A 24,363-nucleotide genomic window follows, 5' to 3' on the forward strand; every position below is an offset into this window, starting at 1 on the left:
ATGTCTAAGCAAATACAACATGTAGTATAAACAATGTAGAGGACTTTACCAGAAGACATTAATTTAGTCATGTACATAAAGACATAAACACAGGGACACACACAGATGATCTCACACACAGACAGACCCCCCCCCACACACACACACACACACACACACCTGTATCAAAAGGCCGGGTGTGGGCTCGTCAGCACACACGTGTCGTTGAGGATCATAACCAATCCCATTGCAGCATTCCTCTTCCTGATGTATGACCTTTGACCCACAGCACTGCAGTGTTACTGTGGCATTGCCAGCAGGGTGCATTGTGGGATAGCCGTTATTGCCCACACAGCAAAGAGAGGTTGAAGAGTTTATATACTCCTGACCGCAGCAGACAAAGCCTAAAAACAAGAAAACGTGTCATATTAACATATTTCAAATGCATTTTAAAGGGAATGACCTTTTGTTGAATACCCTCCACGGCTAATTTACAGGCTAAAACTAACAAGGTTAAAGTCTCAAAGGAATCAGTGTTGAATGTCTGTTACACAGACTCCTCCTGAAAAAACAATGTACAGAAATCCTGCTCAACTGTTACTTAAGACCCACTGAAAGTGAGTACTTTCTTATTTCTTCAGTCAGGTGCAGTCGGGACTTTATAAAAAGGTAGCATTCAGGTGCCAGACCGTCAGCAGCTCACATGGAAAACTGCAGACACCAGCACTGAAAAAACGCAAATACAGTGAGGTGAAACGCCAAACACATGAAGCTCATATCAAATCAAGTCTGAATCTGGGGTTGGCTTTCACTTTCCTTAGCAATATTGGTTGCAAACAATAACCAGACTGCATAATACACCTTCAAAATGAATGATATTATCTTTTAAAGCAATGATCTCTCTGATTTCTCTCTCTCTCTTTAACACTCTTGCTCTTTAAATTAAAATTATCTGCAGATTTACCACACACACACACACACACACACACACACACACACACACACACACACACACACAATTATATGCTGTGGTTATATTTCTACATTCAACCATTATGTCTGAAATCAATGTTATGTGTCTCTCTGAGACAAAGACTATTGGCCTTTCTGTTCTTTTGCGCATCTTGTCCCCTTCTGCTTCTCCATACTTGAGCAGGGCATCCTACTCCTATTATTCTGCCTCTTTCTTCCACTTCAGGTCCTCAACCTTTTTTGTCTTTTCTCCTGTCTTGCTCCCCCCGTAACCTCTTCTCCTTCCACAATCCCATCCCATCACCTCCTTCTTTAATGCTCTTCCTCTCTCCGTACTGTATAAAGATCAAGGCCATGTTGGACTGTATTGTCTCTCAACACCTCTTTTCCCATCTGCACAGAAACAGTATTTACTGCTCTGAATATTAGTGTGCATCTTCTCTTATTGACTCCTATATACATCCTCCTCTTCTCCTCCCCTGTGTGCCTGTTTTCCTCTCCTGTATTCATCTCTTCGTACAGCAGTAATATTCAGGCTGTCGAAAGAGTGCACGGGCAGAGGAAGTGTGTTTTTTCTGAGAGCTGCCATCTCTGACAGTGATAGGTGATGTCTTTCTGCTACCACTTCACCTTCAGCAGCAAGGTGACATTTAAAATACATGCTATCACTCCATTTCCCTGTAAATGTTTTGCAACTGAATATCAAATTTCAAGCATGTTTTTTTTCATATTCTCCAGCGCCCTATATTTTTAAAATTCAAATAACTGAATGACTGACAAATTAAAACAGTTTTAAACGTCTGCAGATTTGAGATTTGAGATTTCTCCTGGTGGGGAAAATAATAGTTTGAAAGAAGGCTTTAGAAAACATAGAGCACAATGACTCCATTTGTGGGGGATACGTGTGTCCCTTACTTACCTTTTTTTTTTTTTTTAAATACCATACTGACAAAATAAACTTCTTTCCACTTAGATATCCAAAACTTTACAAAAGTGATAACCCCGAAATAGAATATGTTCAGTGTGTGTTAGCCTAAGGTTAAATCATGGACACGAGGGTAAAACAGCAGCTCTTATGGAAGAGCTACAAACCTAATGAAAGCTGAGGATTAAAGAGAGTAAACATAGTGCCTTCTCTCTGGTGGCTCTCCTAATAATACAAGTTGAACCAATCTGGTTACTTTGACATCTTCGCCTCGATGAGGGCGAGGACTGTCAAGCTTTGGCTTTGCAATGGATTAGGGCTATAATATTGCCCTGCCATAATACTGAGTCAGCAAAGTTACCCCCTGCTAAGAGGATGCATTGGAAATACAAATGAGCATGGCATGGTACGGCACAACTCCACTAAAACATCAGGACTGTGCTGATGGAGAAAGGACAAATTGTATTTTAATGAGAGAGACTGATAGTAAAAGCTTATCATTTTGAATCAGACTGAATTATTATAAGAACCCCTTGGTCTTCTGTGATTATTTAGTGTAGATTTAAGAAATTTAACTTTCATGAGGTATTTAGTAAATTCATCCTAACAGTTGATGACATGCTGATCTGTGGCTCTATCTACCCCCAGCTGTGTTGCCCATTTTATTTGACAGCAGACATTAAACACTAAGTCATTGCTTTGTATCACGGCCTCGCCCTTTAATGGGCCTACAGCTAGTTGTGGAGTGATAAATAACTTATTGTTTAACAACCCAATCAGCGTTCACTCTTTGCGCACATGAAATGCTGCTCATTTAAGCAATCATTTCACTTAAAGGCCAAAAGTGGGGGAAGGCACATATTTTCTCCTGTGCTGTTGCAGCGCATTATATCCTCACCGCATCCATCACAGGCAACATGTGACAGGAAAATGCATGTGCATGTGTGTGTGATTGTGTGACATAAAGGCAGTCTGACGGCTAGTAACTCACTTAGCAGCGGCAGCTGTTGCAGAGCGGGGGCTTGGTGGCCAATTCCCCCAGCGCCTTACTTCAGCTTCAATGACGCGCAAATAAACAGCTCAACACTTTTCCAAAATAGCTTCTCTCCACTCATCCCTCGTCCTCTCGGCATCCTCACCTCTACTCCTCCCTTCCATCCGGACACTAGGCCCTCTGCGATGAATAATTTTTACTCATTTGCCTCCCTTCCATTTACTCCCTAGCTGTCTGTCTGTCTTTTCATATCCCGTTCAACTCTGTTCAAACTCTGTGTATATCTCGATTCTCTCTCATGCTTTTTCTGAATCTAGGAAATGCAAACTTTACCACCTGAGACCTGAAGTTCAGGAGTTGTCTCCTGCTGCTTCTCCACCCTTCATCTGTTCTTTCCCTGTTTTTTTCTTCTCTACATCCATAACTTCTGTATCAACCTTTATCCCCCCCATCTCCACAATTCTTTGTCTCCTTTATCTACCTTTTTTAAACTTAGATTTGATTTCTGTTTCAACTGGTCATATAATCATATTCACAATCTTGTCCACAGTTTTTTTTTCTGTTTTCTGTTTTTTCCTCCGCATTTACATAAACCATATGCCATTTCACATTAACATTTATTAACATAATAATAATAATAATAATAATAATAATAATAATAATAATAATAATAATAATAATAATAAATTAACTTATTATTATTATTATAATTAACTAGAGTAATGAAAAGAAAAAAAGAAAAAAAAGACATAACACTCAAGCTTAAAGACCAAAGGTGTAAATCAGAAGAACAAACAAAACAACAACAAGAAAAAAAAAAAGAAAAAAAATGGGGGTAGGGGTCAGGGGAATGAGTTGAGTGTGAATGTGTGTAGTGATGTGAGTGTAAGAGTTTGCGTAGTGAGACAGGATGAATCTGTTCAGACTGTGTTAGAGAGATTAGGTCACTTTACCGTATGAACATAGTCATGGCAGGGCATGGTATAAAGGAGTACGCTACTCGTACATCTAACTTTTTTGAGTTTATCTATCTACATTCTTACCCCCTCAAACTTCTCTCCTCCCAATGCTTTACTTAAACAAATTTTCCCATCATCCTATCAAGAACCTGAGCAATATATCGGTCAACCAATATTATCAGCTGATATAAGTCTTTTACAGACATATCGGAGTGTATCAGCATCTGTGTTTTTTTTTTTCTCGATATGGGCCGATAAAAATTTTTTACAGACCATACAATGCAGAAAATGATGCTTGGGTGTTTTAGAAATGGTCAGCAATTGACTGATACTGTACTGATGCTTAGCTATTTATTTTATTGTAATTATTCTCCATTATAACAGTCAGCAAAGACCATACAGTACTGATGTGTATTTTATTTCTATATTCATTTGTATGGTCAGCAAAGACTGATGCTGAACACATACAGTACAAATGTTTTTAATTTTTTATTTATTCTTTATTTTTGTTTGTGTGTAATCTTAAATAAATAAATTGTTAAATAAAAGTTGTTTGTTTAAGAAAGCAGCCTTCTGGGTACTTTTGCAGAGTCATATCAGTGCCAAATCAGTAAACAATCCACATAGAAGCAATTTATTTTAATTCCAGCTCAAAAATACACGATATTGGTCACCATATTGGTACTGGTCTCAAAAATACCATATCGGTCAGGCTCGAATCCTATCAAACAATCCATCCTCTAATTTCTCGGTTTCAACATTTCTTTGAGCATGTATCTACTTATCTCACCTCCTGTTTTCTCCTACTCATCTTTATTTCTTCCACATTTCCATCTCCTATTCATCTCTCCCTTCCACTACTGATCTCTGTATCTCTCTCTCTGCATCCACTCAGTTCATAGGTCTACATTGTTTGTTTACTGTTCTGCAGCTAAACTTCACTACTGTATTATCACCCATTCAGCAGAAATCCAATCCCTGTCTTTGTAAGCGTTATCTGTGTATGGGTGTGTGTGACATGCTTGTACATTTGTGTTAACATTTTGAAACACACACCTACTATTTCTCTTCCTCTCTGTATGGGGTGTGTGTTTGTGCATGCGTGTGCATGTGCGTGTATGTGTTGACAACATTTTATCACACACCTCTTGTTTTCTCTCTTGCATTGCAGAATGCTTCAGCCCTAATCTTCAGATTTACGTTGGATTTGCATACATTCGTTAATAGCATCGGGAGCGCCGCGTCAACACAAGGTGCTTAGACAACGTGAATTATTATTAGGGTTTCAGTCATTCCACTTAATGATAAGTCAATATTTAGCCCTGCCAATGAACTACTGATAAAAATGTGTGTTGTGGATTAGGGTTATCCGAGCTCTCTAGGAGACCAAAACCCCTCCACAACTTTAAACAAACCAAACACTTTTAAATACCTGAATATATTACAAGGGGTTTGGCACAAAGTGCAGTGCAAGAGCACACAGACTCAGTTTGCATACCAGCACACACACAGTCACATTGAAGAAGCTTTCATAGACACATATTGGTGGCAGACATTTATATGACATGCACACGCACGCACACTCATGCACAAAAAGGAGAACGCACATCTAAGATGATATTATTATTATTTTTTTTTTTAAATGCTTTGGAAGATTTTGGTTTTTCACAGATACTGAATATACCGTATGTACAGGTTCAGGTGTACAGGTGAAGAAATGCTGAAGATATTAATCTGTGGACATCAATAATGGTTGGGAGAAGTTTTACTATTGTGATTGATGTTGTATGGTTATAATTATGGTTACATTCATGTATGTTGAAAATATACCTGAAACTTTAACATATCAAATCCCAAACCTGAAAACTTAATTTACAAAACCATAAATTGATTGGATGGATGGATGGATGGATGGATGGATAAATTGGATTTATTTGACAATCATATAATACACATAAAACTGCTTCACCTGAAGACAGTTATCACATGATAACTGGATTGAGGATTAAATTACACAATAAAGCCACAGGCTTATTTCCACTGTGATCCTCTAGGGGGGCAAGATGCCAAGTCTGGCAAGATTGAAAGGTGCAATTGAAAATATTCATATCATTACATCCCAAAATCAGAAACATGAAAGGACAACACTGCATTAGTTTTTGCCAGGTCCCTTTTATGAGAGACTATTTGCTAACCATTATCTACATACTGAGGCACTGCTCAGTATGTAGATACACACAGCTCATTCTAAGGCAACAAAAACATCAGATGCCCATAAAGCCTGCACACCTTGATGCATTAGGACCACAGTATCAAGCACTATCACTGCTCTTAATGTAGTTTTGTTGCATGTGAATTGTTGATTCTATGGCGACTTAAAGTTGCTCCTGATACTAATTTAATTTCTAAGTCTTGCTCAATATCTTGGTCAAAACTCTTAAATATTCCAAATTTAAGGAATGCTTACGAAACATGTTTTTTGTTATGCGTTTTCAAAAAAATATATCCGCTCTCAAACTCTCAAATGTATCAACCTCAAAAATCCAGCACTGGTTGGGCTCTGGTACTCACACATGCACACACACTCACTGCATGAAGGAGTGTGTGTGCTTGTGTGTGTGTGTGTGTGTGTGTGTGTGTGCGCGTGCATGTGTGCACGAGCGCACTTTGCGCTCCAGAGGGGCCAGACTATGTGCCATGTCGAGAGATGAAATCGCACTGGATTGACTTTCTCACACAGTGCACAGTGTTCCCCTGTGGACACACACATGTGGATGTTGGGGCAGCAAGCACACACACATAATCAAAGACTCACACATACACACCTACTCTTTTCCCAGCTGACTGGTTGTCCTCTTGTCTTTCTGACGTCTTCTTTTTTTTTTTTTTTTTTTTAAATCTCAACAACATTACCAGCTGGGCATGTGTGTGACATTGTGTGCTTATGTGTATGTGTATGTGCATGTTTGTGTATATGTGTCTTGAGTGTTTGTTTCAGTGTGTATGTGTGTGTGTGTGCTGAGCTGAGCTGAGGGAAATGCTTTGGTGGCAGTTATATTTTCACCACTCTACAGGGATTCACTAAAAACTGAGATACAGCAAGCAGCTGTTTGTGTGTGTGTGTGTTTAAAGTGTCTGTGACAGAGAGGGACAGAAGTAGTGATAAAGAAATGTAACTAAAAGAGTTTTACAAAGTGATAAAATAGGAAAAAACAAAAGTTTTGAGTAAGATTAGCGTAAAGAGCTTATTTCGTATCCTTAAAATACAAATACTGGGCGATATGCAGTATAAACCACATGACAGCAGAAATGTGTTAACCAGTGGAATTTGGCAATACTGTTTCTACCTGGGGAGCTATTTGGCACAGGCTAAGTGGCAAATCAGGGCTGGAGGCTTTGTGATCTCAAGACTCCCTAAAAATGTACATAAAACTACCCTATTTAATCTGGATTGGCATGGTTTTGCAGCACATAGCAGTGCACGCTTTGCTGAGTGCACGGTCATACTTAATATGATGACCTGCATGCACCTTTGAAAGAATGCAGGACAAAAATCCTGAATTTTTTTGGTTAATTAAAGTGAGAAATTGGACTGAGTAGCAAAGTATGGGCTAGTTTTATGTCTTAAGCTTGAAGTTACAGTTAGATGTGAAGTCACCTGTTGGCTCAATCTTTGGGTTAAGGCAAAAATTAGGCTAATATACAACTTATTAGATTATGTTTTGCTAGCTTATACGTAAAGTAATGGGACATCCCAATGCAAGCCGAGGCGAATGCAACAAGCACTCAACACTGTGTGACACAAAAAGTAAGGTACAATTCCTGGTAAAATACCAGGTTTTTACATGTATTGTGTGATTTCTTGATTGTCGCCTGAAGTTGCGATTTCAGCTGCCTCACAAAGTAACATGACTTGAGAGAAATGGAGGAGAATAAAGTTGTAAACAGAAACCTGTAACACTTGAAATTATTGTTCCCATAAACCTTAAAGTGAAATTTCAAGATTTTTGAAGTGGGGCTGTGTGACATAATTGTGTATAGTTACTATTCCATACAGTAGCTGGCGATTAGCGCCATAAACCGCTATATAAACCGCTGAGAGTCTGACCAAAACATCTGACCATCAGTTTGATCACATGCATGGCTTAGTTGGGCTTCTGCGTAGGAATATGGAAGTTATATGGTCCAGAAAATGTAGCACCAAAGGAAAGGGCTGTCTGACAGGTAAAGCAGTGAAAATACTCTCAACACAGCCTCCACTTTGACTGATATTAACTTTTTTAGGTAGGCCTTTTTTTAAGTGTCTAAAATGCATTTTGTTGTCCACCCCACTATACAGCAGGTTAATGCTTAGCTGTGAGGTGCAAATCCTGTCTGTTTCTGCTAACAGGGAGAGAGCACATGACCAGCCACTGTATGTAATACACTAACTATACATAAGTATCTCATACAGCTCCACTGCAAAAATCCCAATCTATCCCTATAGAGCTTCCATTTTGAAATAAGTTTACTGATTTGAGTCTTTTCAAATTTAACTTTGTACTCAAGTGTTGTCTCCTGTAAGGCACTTGTTTTTTTTGTGTGTGTAAGTTCCGAATAAAAGAACAAAATTATATGATAAAGTAGAATATGGATATTTTATACCGTTCCTTAATTGAATTTACAGAAAAATCACTCTATCATGATATATACCATTGCTATGATATAAGACATATACATACCATGACAGAAGATTTTGGCCATATCGACCACCACTATGCTTACTAAGCAAACATCCATCAGTGAGCCTCAGAGATTTATACCATATGCAGATGATTAAATGAGCACTACACATGTTTTACAGCAGTCATACAAGGAAACTTTAGAGCAGATGAAATCACCTCACAGACAATCTCACACGATCTAAACCAGCCGACCCTTGCACATTCTGCCCACACCAACTCTGCCCTCAACCTTACCAGAGACATTGTACCTGGCAACACAATGGCCCATGGACTGCCTCCTCCAGGTTATCCATCACTGTCAACAATGTGATCTGGGAGTTAGTGAACTCGAGGTGTGGCAGAGGCCCTGAGTAACACTAGGATGCTCAAAACATTTGCGAGCCAGCAAGTAGAGGTTATCTACCACCTTTATGTCTACACAAATCCTTCTAAGCCTTGGGTGCATCTCTGCTGGTAGTACTTCCTGCTTTTCCACAAGGTGGTGAGATGAACGGTGTCAGAATAAACAACTTTTTAGATCAAGTGTAACTTTTAGCATAAGACTAAAGGCAATGTGAGGTAGTGCATGATTTGAAGAAGCGCTAGATCACTAAGTCAACAAACTGACAGAACTTAAAAGGGAATTTCCACAAAGCACTGGGACACACTGATTTCAATAGTTTGGTTACAGTTTTACTTTGTTTCAATGCAAAAAGACCCAAATTTCCCCTTCACCAAACACTCTACAAATTAAGTTTGGTAAACTCCTCTTGTTTGCATTTTAAAAGCATTTGCATTTTTTGTCATTGTTCATACAACTATACTGTAATCTTCTGAAATCAATAGTAAGCACTGAGTATGCAGCTTCACCAGTCAAATGGACTGATTTGTGTATCTTGCACAATTTAGAATACAACAATGGGCACCTGACATGCATCTGTTAACTGAAAAGTAATTGTGGTTTAGGGATAAGACTTGAATGACAAATGCGTTATTTTATCCCGCTATTATTTACAACTACATCCTCGAGTAATCAATTTTTTTTCACAATTAAAAATGCCTAAGGTCTAGGTCTGCATGTATTCTTGTGTATGTGAAATATTTGCTGCCCATACCTGAAAGTTAAGTCTTTTAATGAGGGCTGTCAAACAACTGGTTTTTTTTTTTTTAATCTCGCAGAATTGAAATAGCTCTATGCGATTAATTGCATTTCTTACAAAACAGTTTTGAAGTCCATATTGACAAGAAAAAGCAGTTCTAAAGAGATTGTCTTGATTAGGAAAAAAAGAGCAAAAACCTGCATGGGAGCAGCAAAAAGTGAACATGAGTGAAACTCAGCCTGTTGCAGCGTCTTATAGATAGGAATGTCAGCGATTAACAGGATTTAAAAAAAAAAAAAAAAAAAAAAAAAAAAAAAACAGACCATAGACGCATCATAATTAACATGTTAAAACTTACAGCCTCACTTATAATGTTGACTTTTACTAAATTCACAATATGTAGAAGTAGCAGCATCGTCAGTAAAACAAAGGCAAGCAAAATGTGCTCACACACACACGCACGCACGCACGCACGCACACACACACACACACACACACACACACACACACACACACACACACACACACACACACACACACACACACACACACACACACACACACACACACACACACACACAGAGAGCAGACTGCCCTCATGTCTGTGCTCCTGACAGCCTCTGGTTTGATTCTTGCCAGTCATTAAAGTAAACCTAATAGAAAAGCCATCATCATAAATACATTAACAGAGAGAGAAATGTCTTCCTGTGTTCAGAGAGTACTCGATCTTCTAAAGCAGCCAGACGCTGCTGTTTGGAATGCACTACTGTTGGCCATTTGCTACCCATCATTGATGAGGGGCTTTTGGCAATGATAAACACACACACACACACACACACACACACACACACACACACACACACACGCACGCAAAGAGAGACATGCACTCTCAGAGACAGATGAGAGGTTTTTTGGCAGAAACAATGAGGGATGTATGCCTCTCTGCATAAAGAAACACACAAAAATTCAAACACATTCAGCTACATATAGAGAATCAGACAGTGAGACACATACAAAAAGAGAAGCATGCATGCACCAAGTTGAAGTAATAAACCATGCACACTTGCACACTCTTACACACAAAAACGCATCCACTCTCACAACTCCGCCAGGCTCTGAGTGAGCTAGCTTAACTACTGGGATAATTTCCCTCCAGCAAATGGTCACTGTGCCCTTGAAAAACATATTTGATTATTACTTTTTCTCCCCCTCCTCTTTTTTTCTTTTAGCATCATCACAGCCATTTTCATCACGCGCTCTGATGATGGCACGGCAAGGCGCGTTAAGATAACACCCCGGCACCGCCAGGCTTTTAACACTTAAACGGTGAAAAGGGATATTCAGATTTGTCCTTGAACGTTTGGATGGGGCCTGCTGGGCTGGGACAGAGGGAGGGAGTAGGAGAAGGAGTTAAAGAAAGGCATACATCTTTAAGATTCACTTACTTTTAGAAAAAGTGAGGTGGGGAGGGCATTTATGATAGCACCCACAGTGAGAAATGGGGAAGGCAAGGTTGAAGGGCAGAAGGAAGAGTTAAAGAACTTTATACTATATAAAAAAAGAAAGTGTGAAGGGGAAATGATTAGTGGAGCGCGCACAGTAAGGCAGGGGACTTTGGGAGAGTCAGGGAGCAACGGGAGGCCAAAGACACCACACACGATCCTTTAAACATCATCTAATCTCACCTAAGTCTTAGCTAAACATCTTACATACAAACTCAGAGAGAGAAGAAAAGAGGAGCAAATGAAGAGCTTAAAAGTTGCTCTCAAACCTGCAACACAGGAGGAAATACTGCAAGAAAACTGAGGCCTTCCTGTCCAAAAACAAACAGTATTTAATCTACTTGAAAGTGAAATGAAAGCTGTTTAAACAAACTGGCAGATTTGGAAGGGAGGGATTTAGCATGGAGACTTTGTGTTATTGTATAACAACAAGAGAATGCTGAGGAAAGGATTATAGAGACTATCTCAATAATACCCCAAAGAGTAAAACTGGCCAGAATAGAAGCTAGGCCTCCCATTTAAGATGGCGTATTAGTGTTACTTGACAAAATTACACAATTAACAAAGTTATGCACATAAACACAAGGAAAATAGATTAAAAGCGTAAAAAGAGAACTTGTTCGCCAAAAGGTGCAAGTGAGGTGCAAGCCATTACATGTCTGGTGCAGATAGTTGTATTGACTAAAACTTAAATTGGTTTAATCAGATATGAAAGACTCAGTACCTCAGACCAGTGATTCCCAACTGGTGGATTGTGGCCCAAAAGTGGGTCGCAGGTCCATTCTGAATGGTGACTTGTGAATGTCGCCTGCGGTCTGTACTTCAAAATAAACACACTTTATTTTGAAGTACAGACCTTGTACAGACTTTGTTAAGGGCCTCATTTATCAAGTCAAATGTTTTTTCCCAGTACAGCAACAACTTTACTGCCTTGTTTTTCATGTTACTTGGCCTATAGCGTGCTGCAGTGATGACGTTTTTCTGTAGGCCAAAGCTAAGGTCTCCCTGGTTCCCTCATCAAAAAACCTATGTAGTATGTATGTAGTCTAATTTAGCCGCTTGTAAGCAACCGTCTTTTTTAAGACACGCAAATGCTTATAAGTGCGAATGGGGTATTTACTGACGTATTTTATGTCGTAGAACAAAATGTAAAAGTCTCTTAAGCTTGTGTTAACCACAGACCTTATTTCAGACTTCTAACAAAAAAAACAATTCAAAAAAACCACTGACTTTGTGACAAAGAAACTGGAGATGCTGGAATACTACTGGACTTCCGTATTTTGGGGACTTATTATTGGGATTCTCTATTGCTACTGCACTGACTCCGACTCCAAATGACATCACCAGCACAAGATGTAAGTGGCTGTATCCGGGATATTGTGGCTTCACATTTTTACAGTGAGAGTAAGTTGAGACAAATTGTACATCTTTATATACAGTCTATGCTCAGTATTATAATCAAGACAGCACTTTCTATAAATTGGAGAAAGCAGACAAGCTTGATGTCAACTAAGTTAAACCCATAGAAATGTTTTAGAAGAGCACTGTCTACCGGCTCAACTTTGTGTTTGTTTCTTGTGTTTCTTGTGTTTAGGTTGGGTGAGGTGATGCTTCTGGTTCTGTTTCAAATAGCCCAGCCTTGAGCTTGTGTGTGTATGTGTGTGTGAGAGAGAGTACAAATGCAAATTTTGTCAGAGCGTACACATTGATACAGCTGTGTGTGAATGCACACGCATTCAGTTCCATCATGTGTGGTTGTGTGTGGCTGTTGTTGTGTTTGTGTGTAGATTCTTGTGTGTATATCCATGCATGCACATGTGCACGCAAGCCGGTACGTGTATCTGTTGCCAGACGGCTGTCTCCTGGCATTGCTGTTCCCCTGCAGTGTGTGTGTATGGTTGTTGACAGTGTGGACGGTAATGTGTGATAGATCGCACTTCAGGGACCCCATAATCACATCAGCCTAACCTAGTCTATCAGCTGGGCACAATGGGATACCCTTCACTCCTCCTTTAATCTGCTCCATCTAGCTCTTCACCACTCTTCTGTTCTCTCTGTTTTTTTTTCTCACTCACTTTCCCCCTCAGTATTTTCAGTTTCCTTTATTTGATGCATGTTTTACTTTTTCTTTAAAGATATCTTTCCTTCTTTCTTTGTTTTTTTCCATCCATCCCTCCTTTCTCCCTTCATTCTTTCCTTTTTATTTGTCTTTTTTTTCACAAATCTGTCTCTCACTATATCATTAAAAATACAAAACTCTGGACATGGTGAGAGGCATCAAAGAGAGTGAGCGGTGCCAAGGTTAAGTAGCATATCCTATAATAGGTGTTGCTGTGTGCATGTTGTGTATGTTAGTGTGAGTATCTTGAAACAGACGTGTGGGGTCGAGGTTGCATAGCCGGCCCCAGGGCTCCCCGACAGCGCAGTGCACCCGGCAAATGGCCCTTAGCCTTGCTAGCGCCGCTAGCCCTACGATCCATCATACCATATGTTCTCAATGGGGAAGCTAACGCTAATGACTGATGAGTGGATGGGAAGGGGGCACATAAAGGAAAGGAGGGGGGAAGAGAAGGGATGGGAGAAAAAGACGAAGAGAAGGTGGTGGAAGGAGAGAGGGGAGGCCCGAGGAAAAGCAGAGAGGGTGGGGAAACAAGTTCAGGAAAAGTAAATAAGAAGATGACAAAGGAGCAGAGGAGATGTGAAATAAATTACAAAAGGAGATAGAGAGGAAGAGGAGGTGGGGAGCATATGCACTCCTTGGGAGGCCACCACAAATGAAGGATGACCATAGAGCTTGCACAGTTGGAAGAGAAAAGAGGTTTGAGTGAAGGAAGAGAAGAGAAAACAGAACATTGTGTAGGAGTACAATATTTTAAAACAATATGTTAAAACAAATTAACAAGCATTGCTTTATACATGAGATCAGTGTTTGAGAGTGAAAACTCTTTAAGAGAGTTTTATTGACAATTTCATTGAAAGAGAATGTGTTGGAAAAAAAACAAAGCCAGAAAATAGTTTTTTATAATAAATGAGGGTAACAAATGAGAACAGACATTAAATTTAAAAAAAATAGTATTGTTGCTGCTTTCTAGGAACTTTTTTGTCGGCATGGATGCATTTCTGTGTCTGTAGAGATTTTGTGTGTTTCAGTGTGGGTCGTGTGTTTGTAGATACGCTAATGGAGTACTATAGGCCTGCCCATATGGGCCATTGTTTATGTGTGATGAATAGAGCCCACGTGTCTGTCTCTGGCACTCAACACTAAGCGAACCCTGCCGAGGGCACCCTGTTGACTCTGTGTGTGTGTTTGTGAGCATGTAATATGTCTGTATGTGTGAGAGTGTGTTTGCGTGTGTGTTTTTGTGAAGGAGAGAGAATGAGTGTGTATTTGTCCTGCTGTGTGCTTGGCAGTGCCCTCAACGGTGCCATCCCGAGTGTGTTTCATCATCATCTGCCATGACAAAGATGTCTAATGACACACACATACACCCATACCCACATATACACACACACACGCACAGTCCCATCTGTGCCATGGTATCCGGGTGCTTTGGGACACTGCGGGAGAGGAAGAAAGGGAAACGACCCCACGTTCCTACAGCATGTGTCTACCTCAACCCTCTACGCTTCACTCTCTTGTCCTATCATTTTCTAACTCTTCCTAAACTCTGACAAAATCCTTTTTTGGCCAAGGTAACTAGTTTTCAGAACTAATGGCCTTTTTGTTGATTTTAGAATAAAGGATTCACTCAAAACTAAAACAGCTTCATATTCACATGGCTCAGCAGCTCATAAAACTTCACTCAATGTGATTTTATTGTTGGGTAAAAAACATTTCAAAATATGAAAATATTCTGACAACAGTTTATGTCTGTATCTGTGTGTTTCTTTCACTCACCTGCAGTATATGTATGCACGTCCCCTCTCTCAGCATCACCGCAGCACACCAGTGTATCTTCGACAACACGGCCTCCACAGCATTGAACCCCAAAACCATCATGGAGGCTCCCACTACAGCAGAGCTGGCTGCCTTTCATGGAGTAAGGAACCCCCCCACAGCAGCTGTCACCCAGCCCCACTGAGACCCGGCCCTGTGTGTGGTCAGGGCAGCAGTTTTCATCTACAAAGACAAGGACAGATGAAGGAAACACTTGAACGACATGGAAAAGATTACACTCAAGTCAAGTAGAAAAGAGCAGATCCCATGTCGGTGCACAAAAATGAAGTGGTCTGACACTCACTGGTTTTTACATGAACATAGTATCCTCCACAGCACTGGTGGTCAGGAAGAGCTGGGAGCAGTTTGCCATTGCAGCAGACTGGGTTGGAGGAATTACTCAAACTCAGGTAGCTGCTTTCACAGCAATGATGATTTGGTTTCTTAGTGTACAACAGTCCACTGCAGCAAACCTGGACAACATACAATTACACACACAAGAGGAAGCATGAAAATTAAATCTGCACAATTATATGTGCATTAAAAATATGGGACAACCTTCAAAAGAGGAAATCATTTGTTCATTACAGGAAATGTTCCCGTGTAGGGCCACAGTCCCTAAAAAATATTGATTGAAGTCGGGGTAAAGTGAAATCTGAGATTTACAACTAAATACATTAAACATTCTACAAAACACTTGTTGAAAACATAAAAAGTCTGGGAATTATTTAGTACTGAATTGTGGCGTTTAACAATTTGGCAATGGCAATTTAAAAAAAATTAAAAAGTATATTAAAAAAAATAGAATTCTGTTGCAGACTGAGAAGAACAAGCTTGATTTGGGGGCTGGTCAGCATCCTCTGGCTCTGAATTTAATTACAGTTTTGGTGGCTCAAACATGCATGGCTCTATAAGGCCAATGAAGCAGCTCAATGGAGAATTGTAGTGCTACAATTAAAAGAGGCTGGCTTTAGCGCATTTGGCGGATATGCCCCAAGCATCTCAGAGCAGAGCAGATTTTAGTTGGTGACTTTTTAAATTGTATATATTTGGCTGGGTGCTTAATAACACGTTTTTCTGTGGTGTGACAAACTCATTACACATATTTATTTTTGCTTCACCCGAACTTTAAGGGCTGTCTTCTTGTTTACCACACCCACAGTACCAATACACAATGGATGATTGTGTGAGAACATGTTTGTGATATAAGGGATTTTCTTGTGTGTGTTGCGTGTGCTCCATCCAAACATGTCGAATGCAATACTTGAGTAGGAGTGTATTTGTACATGTGAGCTTCAGTGTTGTTATTGTTTGTATCATTGGGTGCTGTGTGGGTAAATGTATGGCGAGCGGTTTCACTGTGCCAATTTGGCTGGAATTCAATGACACAAGGATGGAGGTGAATGCAGATGACAAGTTAATCTGTTTAGAAAAATTAATCACTTGCGAGGATGACCGTGCATCCTACTTAAATAGCACGCAAGGAAATGTGAGAGTGTATGTTCTGGGGTGGTCTCTGTGTTTCTTTTTGTGCTTTTGTGTGGGTGTGTGTGTCTGAGGTTTGGTGACTAATATCCTGAGGGAGTACACAGCAACAATGTATTCTCCTCTTCAGATCAGCAGCCAAAGCAAAGACCCTGGACTTCTGTCTTGTTTACACATTCTTGTTGTACAGTGAAGGTTTTAATGATTACTCATGACAAGTTAGAGTTGAAAGAGGCTCTTACATTAAAGTGAAAGGGCAGAGGAGAGAGGATTATAGCAGAAGAAAGATAAAAAGACCAAACAGTGGAGCAGAGCAGAGCAGAAGAGAGGAGAAATATTAACCCCCAATATGCATCACTTAAAATACCCATAATCAACACTTGTGTTATGTTTTTGCTTTTCAAAACAGTATGTTTTTTTATTTCATATGGCACTAACACAACCTCATTACAAGCTGCATATAGAAGAGTGTGTTATTCAGGTAAAATTTTGACACAAAATGTAAAATGCAGTCCCCTTCTACAACAACCAGTTTTGTGTTGTTTTAACCTGTATAATATGTGATTCCTTTCTTCAGCCCAGCATTATTGTCCATGCAAATGTATGTGATGAGTGATAAATAAACTGGATGATTATTCCATAGCCCCACCTCATACAGAATACAGAACAAACAAAATAAATATCAAATGACCACAAAATAATCACCTGAATATGGGGATGGAAGCAGGACATCCCGCACACACCATGACTGGCAGGACACTGCAGGTAGGTACATCTGAACCTTACACTACCTGCACCTCCTGACTCGTCCCCCACAGAGGACATGACCCCTTTTGACCCAATGGCACATGACCTCAGAGTCCGTCTTAAGACATCATAGCCAAGCATGATCCCACTGGGTCTGCCTGGACGGGACCAGTCCAACCTCACCACTCTGATAGAGAGAGAAAGATAGAGAGAGACAAAGAGAGAGAGATGGGTGTACGTTCTCCTTCACCATCCTTTCACACTACCGGTACGCACAAAAAACACTTTGTCATGCCCAAATGCACACACACATGTATTCATGCATGGTTAATGACTGACAAAGTTGAGTTACAGTGTCAGGGCGTGTGGTTATGGTTATACACTTCTCACTATTGATTTTCCTCTTTTTTATCTCTGACATCTTTGGCAGGGGATAGACCTGTGTAGTAACACACAGAGTTACAACTACCACAGTGTCAGTGACAGGAAGTAAGCCACAAATCACCACTTCCCCTGCAACTGTGAGATTTGCAACATTGAGATTTAGGTCAAATGGGAGAGGTAGAGCATTCTAAATGTCATTAATTTTACCTGACTGTAAATAAAATGCCAGTTTGCCATCAGATTTTGTTAAATTTAGAAGCTGTTATAAAGCAACTTTAAGGTAATATGATTACAAATTATGGCCAAAATACTTTAAGTTGTAGCTGGTAACTTTTTGTGATATTTGCCGACACCGTCACTATATCCATACAGTAGTTCATGAGACAGATAATCTTTGAAAAAGAAATCATATTCCTCTGCCTCCACTGATGGCATGTACAAGAATCCATTGCACGTGAATGAAAACAACCAGTCATAGCCGTGGAGTTTCTAACGCAGCTGTCAATCATGTAAATCACTGCTCGTGAACTGCAGTCAAACTGTCAAACCAGACAGTTTTAGAAACACATTTTGCATACAGCTTAGCTATAAAACGATAAACGTGTTTGAACAGCCGCCGTGTTGAAACAGTCGAAACACAATAGCGGAGTGATCGTGCAGAAAGTTTATTAATATCAGAAAAAAATGAGCAGGACATCTCTGTATTACCTGGGACTGATCACGTGTGTGTGCGGCGGAGCCAGGTTGGCAGGAAAGTCCTCCACCGTGGTTGTCTGAGTAACATTACTCCGCACACATGCATACACAGTACACACCCCCACCTGAAATACACAAACACAGCAGACAATAACAGAATGCACTTGTGTGTGTCTGGGTGTGCATATCTGCTTTTGTTTGTGTGTGTACCTGAACATTGTAGACCGTAAAAGGTAGCAAGTTCCCCAGCAGGTAGGACCCTGAGCTGTTGTCTACACTACCATGGAGATGTTCATTCAGGTAGATATAGTAACCAGTAACTGCTCCATTGGGTCGTAGAGGAGGGAACCAGAGGACGCGTACTGTGCTGCTGTTAACTGGAACCACCTCTGGGGCAGACATCCCGTCTGGCTCTAAGGACAGCACATGAGAGTACAGAGATCCAAAATAATTTAAAACAATAAAAGGTGTTACATCTTGAAAATCAGAATATATGAGGCATGGTCATCTTTAAACATGCATGTCTGGGTTGTGGTATGAGACTTATGGTCTCAACATCACATGTAAGCTTTTCCATACCGGCTATCTCAACTGCTGAGGAAAAAGTAGGGACAGTGCCGTTAAAGACTGAATATAGTTATGATTTTCTGAGGAACATTTTCACCCAAGTTCATTTGATAACTGCTTGTAAACATTTACTTTAACAAAAAAAAAACATTAAACCTTATAGATGCCCTTAAATTGTGCTGTGTCTGTGATCACCAGAAAAAAATGTATATGTGAAGACTATGCATTGTATCTGAGGTCCCCTGTGTGCACTAATGACATTTTATAATAGATATGTAACATTCTCAATTTGTGGATATGCTTTTAACAATCCCTTACTCAAGAGGGCAATATACCGTATGTGAGTGTGTGAGAGAGAGGGAAAGAGATGTAAACGGATACGCAGGATGTATGTTTGTGTGTGTAACAGAAAGAGCAACCCACAACGTGTGGTGGTGTGCACCTAAGAATGGGCGAGTCTGAGTCTGTGTGTTAGAGAGGGAGGGAGACTAAGACACCTGTGTGCCTGCATGTGTGCAGAGTTGTGTTTACAATGCTATCTAGCAGTAAATGAAATGTAGGGCACTGGGCTGGGTTTAGTTAGTTGCATTAGCAGCAAATGAACTGGGTTAAAATTTCACAAACAATAATGTCCATCATGTTTTCTGTCTAAAAGGTAATCGTGAATGATTATCTACATTTCTGCATTGTGTTATTATATTCTCTCTCTTTTTCACTGTTGTCTTGTTCAGATTCCCTGACTTTCTTTAATTCTCTTAGTTCACTCCTCAAAGAAATTCTCTTAAAGCATATCCACAAAGGACAGTGATAATGCACATAAACTCCTTTAATTTAGTAACCTATAGGAAATAAGTTATAATAAGCCATACAGAGGCAAAGAGACAGTGAAGGACAAGGGGAAATGTGACAAATAGAGGCCAAGAGAGAAGAAATAGAGAGACAGTGAGTAAAAATTAAAAGCCAAAGAGTGGGGAAAAAAGACAGAATATTGTTAATTTAAGTATGTAAGAAAATAATGTTGTGAGTAAAAAAGTGAGACAGCAAACCAAACAGACGAAAAGAACGGAAGCGATGGTGTGTGAGAGAGGTAATCATACCAACTCCATCTATTATTCTAAGTGAAAATGCACTCAGCTAAGAGAAGTTAACCCAATTCATTTGCTGCCAATGCACTTACCTAAACCCAACCTACTGCTCTACATTTCATTTACTGCAGGATGGCATTATCAACGCAATACTGCACACTGAGTCCCTTTCACTCATACACACACAGACACACACACACACAGATTTTTCTTGCCAATTAGTCCTGATGTTAGCATTGCCCTATAGATTGCAGGCCATGTTAGGATGGTTGGTAGGGTTGAGCTGAATTAGTTAAAATATATTTGGCCTCAGTCTATGTGTGTGTGTGTGTGTGTGTGTGTGTGCGCACTCTTATGGCTGTAAAATAATGAAATTACCTCCAGAGCCCTCTCAGTTAAACGAGCCGTGCTTTGCCTTTAGCACCTAATGATTTTCTAATGTTTTTAATGCACTTTTTATTATACTGCTCAGATTAGAGGGAAAGAGAGAGGCCTCTGACATATGATTATATTGAAAAGAAAGAGAATTGTGAAGGAGAAAAAAGCGACAGAGAGATGATCGGAAAGAGGGACTGGTATGAAAATGAAGATGGAAAAAAACAGCAGACAGAGTGAACAGCCTTTGACATATGATTACACAGAGTGATTTGAAAGCTAACCATTAAAATGCTGAGAGACTAGGCTGAGAGTTAGCGGGAAATGGAGAAAAAAGTTGTGATGACAGTTGGATAGCCTGCGCAATTCATAGCCAAAGATAGTGAAAACGTACCCCGCTTGCAAAGGGAAATACCAGTAGATCAGAGATCTGATATACTTTGCCCATATTCCCTTTAATGCACTCTCTCAAAGCTCAAGAATCTACATCTTGACAAAGAGTCTCAGGTGTTCATTTTACTAGAGCTGCTTCGAAGCTTCAATTGTTGTCATGGTAATCAGTGTCAAAAATCAGTATTTGAATGTTCCAAATTCCAAAAACCCAAAAATCCAGTATTCCAAAACAGTAATCCAAGAAAATTAAATATACATCAACATGAATTATTAGTTAGTTTCAGACAAGGACATTTAATGTTAGTGATAGGCCTAGTTTTGTGACTCTGACAGTCTGACCTGTGATAGGCTTACAGATGAACTCGCAAGAAGTTAAAAAAAAAAGTCAAGCATCTGGAATACTTTCCAAATTTACAAAGATGACCTCTAAACAGTCAAGTGCCAGATATGCCAAAGAAAATTTGCATACCACAAAGTCATCTTGCACAGTTGTTTTTGTTTTTTTTAATTTTTAAATTTCTTTTTAGGGAGTACTGCTAAATTTACTGCAACCTGCATGCAAACAATCTGGCTAATTGTCATGTTATTTTAGATGCAAATGAAATATGATTTAATGATTTCAAAAAACCTAGAAGCTTCAATTCATCATTAATACTCTAAATGAAGCTTCAATGCGGCATAAATGCTAATCAGGACAGTTCTACATTTTACAAATATTGCGAGGGAGACCTCTATTAAAGAGGTATGTCATGTGTAATATTGTTACTGCATATTTTGGTGAAAGTTTTCCATTTAAACATAAGAGACAGATAAAATGTAACTTATTATAGTTTATATTTTTTCTTTGTAAAATTATACAATAATTCATTTTTTTTTAAAATATTATGGATGTATCATTACTGTATTATGAAGTACAGTAACATAGGACATGGGACCAGCTATTTTAGCTGTCTTGTTTGACAGGTAAAACACTACTTGTGTGTGTTGGTACTTGTGTGTGTTTCTCTGCCAACAAGCATTTTACAACACCTTAAATCTGCCGCACACACACACTTTGTATTGATTTCATGCCTCACTACATGATGTGTTTAACATCTCTTGAGAAGCAAGGAGTTGCAAAGAGACGCACATGAACACAGACACCTCTCTTAGATGTATTGAATTTCGGTATTATAGATGACACTATCAGAAATACACCTTACACATATCTGAAGTAAAAAGACATTTAAACCAATTTTAAAGATCAACTGTTGGCCAAATATCACACAAATACACACATACCTCCATCCTCTGTGGTGACATTTACTGTTGTCTTTGTTGTATTGTGTGCTCCGTTTGACACATGCATTGATAACATATATGTGGTACTCGGCCAAAGGTCACTTATCATCGTAGAGGTGATCTCAGGAGGGAAAGCCACCATTTGACTTGACTCGGCAGATGCTACTGTCAGAAAGTAAGCTTCAACCTCCCCCTGTAGGTCTCGCAAAGCTGAGAAAGACACAGAGACAGGGGGAGAAAAGTTAGGGGCAGTAGAAAAATATAATTTTAAGTCTCTATTTCCACTTTTTAGCAATTGTTGAGTCACAGAACAATATAAATCAAATATACAGCCATGAAAGTCCTTTGTGACTGTGTGTGTTTGAGTGTGTGTGTTTAAGAGACAGGGTAATCTTACAGGGTTGTGTCCAGTTGACCTGTACAGCAGTGTGATTGATAGCGTGCGCTGACAGAGATGGAGGGTGGTGGGGGACCCCCGCCATGGTCATCGCCGTAACAATGTCTCCTGAAGAGTAGCCCACGACATTATGTACCTCTAACTGGTACTGGTAACGGGTGAATCTGTTGACAAACAATACTTTTTGATGATAATTTTGATGAGGAGACAACAATATGTTTAACTATCCTTGTGAGTTAAAAGCTATGTATAGATTCTGTATAAATGGCTGAGAAAAAAGACTTTCTTCAATCAATCATTCAAAAGAGCTTGGGTGAGAAAATATAACAAATGCTAATACAGACAAGCCCCTGGTGCAAGTACTGACTTGTGAATCAATCATCCACTGAATGAATTAAGAGAAATTACAGATAATATAGTGATGCTCTATAAGTGGGATCATAATTTCAGTCATGTCTACCTTTATCCTCACTCTACAGTTCCTGTTATTCCTGATAATGACTTATATTAAACAAATACAAATTACATTCTTGTAAAGTGCTTTCTGGTCCATGAATAAAAAAATCCTGCAAAGCAAAAAGTGCTGACATGATCAAAAGTTTGTCAGTTTACTGCTTGAATAAAGCACAGTAGAGACAAACCCGAAAAGAGCACACCCAGAGCCGTTTAGCAAGCATAGAGGGAAAAAAAATTAGCTTCCACCAAGTGCCAAACTGAGATTAGGGGACGCTGTGTGAAAAACAATTTAATTCTTTGGGATATTTGCTTAATGTATCTTTGAGCGGTATTAAAAGATCGGCATCAGCGGCAGCTCACCGATCGGCTCTGCACACACGGTTTGCTGCGACGCCGGCGTTTGCTCTAGAGCTCATTTCAGTAATCTCACCTGCTTAGGCCTTTATCTTGGTAGAACAATTTGGTGCCGGAGTAAACATGGAGCCAGCGATGGAGATCTTCAGAGGGGGGAGGGGACAGGGCTGTTACCGTGGGGACCGTGGTGATGGCCAGGGGCTGGTGGGTTTTACGTCTGAGCAACTTGTATCTGAAGGGGAAATTTGAATAAAAGAAAACACACACACACATAGTTGGATTTTTAGGAATGCATTAACACTCAACACATGTTCATAAATGCACCAGTATGAGCACACAGACACACACACACAACCCACATGGCAATATACACAAGCATACAGACACAAAAACACACATACACACACAATTTTCAACTGACTCTTTTCCTTATCGCTCATTTCCTCCTCTTCTGCTGTTTTTCATCATCTCTATTCTTTTGCGTTCACTGTATCTCACTCTTCCCTCCCAACGCCCCTCCCTCTGTTGTTTTTTTCTGCAGGGTTTGTGTTTTCCTCTCCCCACAGTGATGCTAATTTCTGCTGTAATCAGAAGAGAAGGGCTTAATGCCGCCTTTTAACAAACCCACTTAGACAAACACACAGAGCTGAGCAGAGCAGAACAGAGAGACGGGCTCATGCATTTTAATCGCCTGCCAGGAAAATGGACCTTTATTTTAGGCCTAATCACCGACAGAGTAGAACAGGACAGAACAAAACGGACCAGAATGTGCATTAGGACTGAGAAAACACTGATTAAAAAATGCACAACACTTAGCTCATTACCAGGGCGTTCATGTTAGCAGCTTGTTAACGTGTTCCTATCTACTTGTTTGCTCAGGTTTTTAGCAACAATTGAACATCTCCAGAATGTGTCTCTCAATAACAACATGCACTAGATTTCAGTCTTGGCTGCCTGGTTTCTAACTTTAGGCTTTAGTTAATGAATAAAAGCACAGGGCTGGACCAAATTATGTAAAGTTATGATAGTTACACAGATTGGGGTCCACTTGTATTAGCTCTTCATAATTGGT

General features: G+C 39.7%; 1 protein-coding gene across 1 annotated transcript in view; it reads right to left on the reverse strand.

Annotated features, from left to right (window-relative positions):
• Positions 1–24,363, reverse strand: part of ush2a (Usher syndrome 2A (autosomal recessive, mild)) — a 230,540-nt gene that overhangs the window by 64,274 nt on the left and 141,903 nt on the right. The window contains 9 exon segments of the mRNA XM_042488321.1: positions 160–383; positions 15,033–15,254; positions 15,376–15,544; positions 17,262–17,490; positions 18,396–18,508; positions 18,594–18,796; positions 22,085–22,294; positions 22,482–22,645; positions 23,368–23,523. Of these exon segments, the coding sequence (XP_042344255.1) occupies positions 160–383; positions 15,033–15,254; positions 15,376–15,544; positions 17,262–17,490; positions 18,396–18,508; positions 18,594–18,796; positions 22,085–22,294; positions 22,482–22,645; positions 23,368–23,523 (1,690 nt within the window).

The sequence above is a fragment of the Plectropomus leopardus genome, chromosome 1 (assembly GCF_008729295.1).
Source record: "Plectropomus leopardus isolate mb chromosome 1, YSFRI_Pleo_2.0, whole genome shotgun sequence".
NCBI classification, from domain to species: domain Eukaryota; kingdom Metazoa; phylum Chordata; class Actinopteri; order Perciformes; family Serranidae; genus Plectropomus; species Plectropomus leopardus.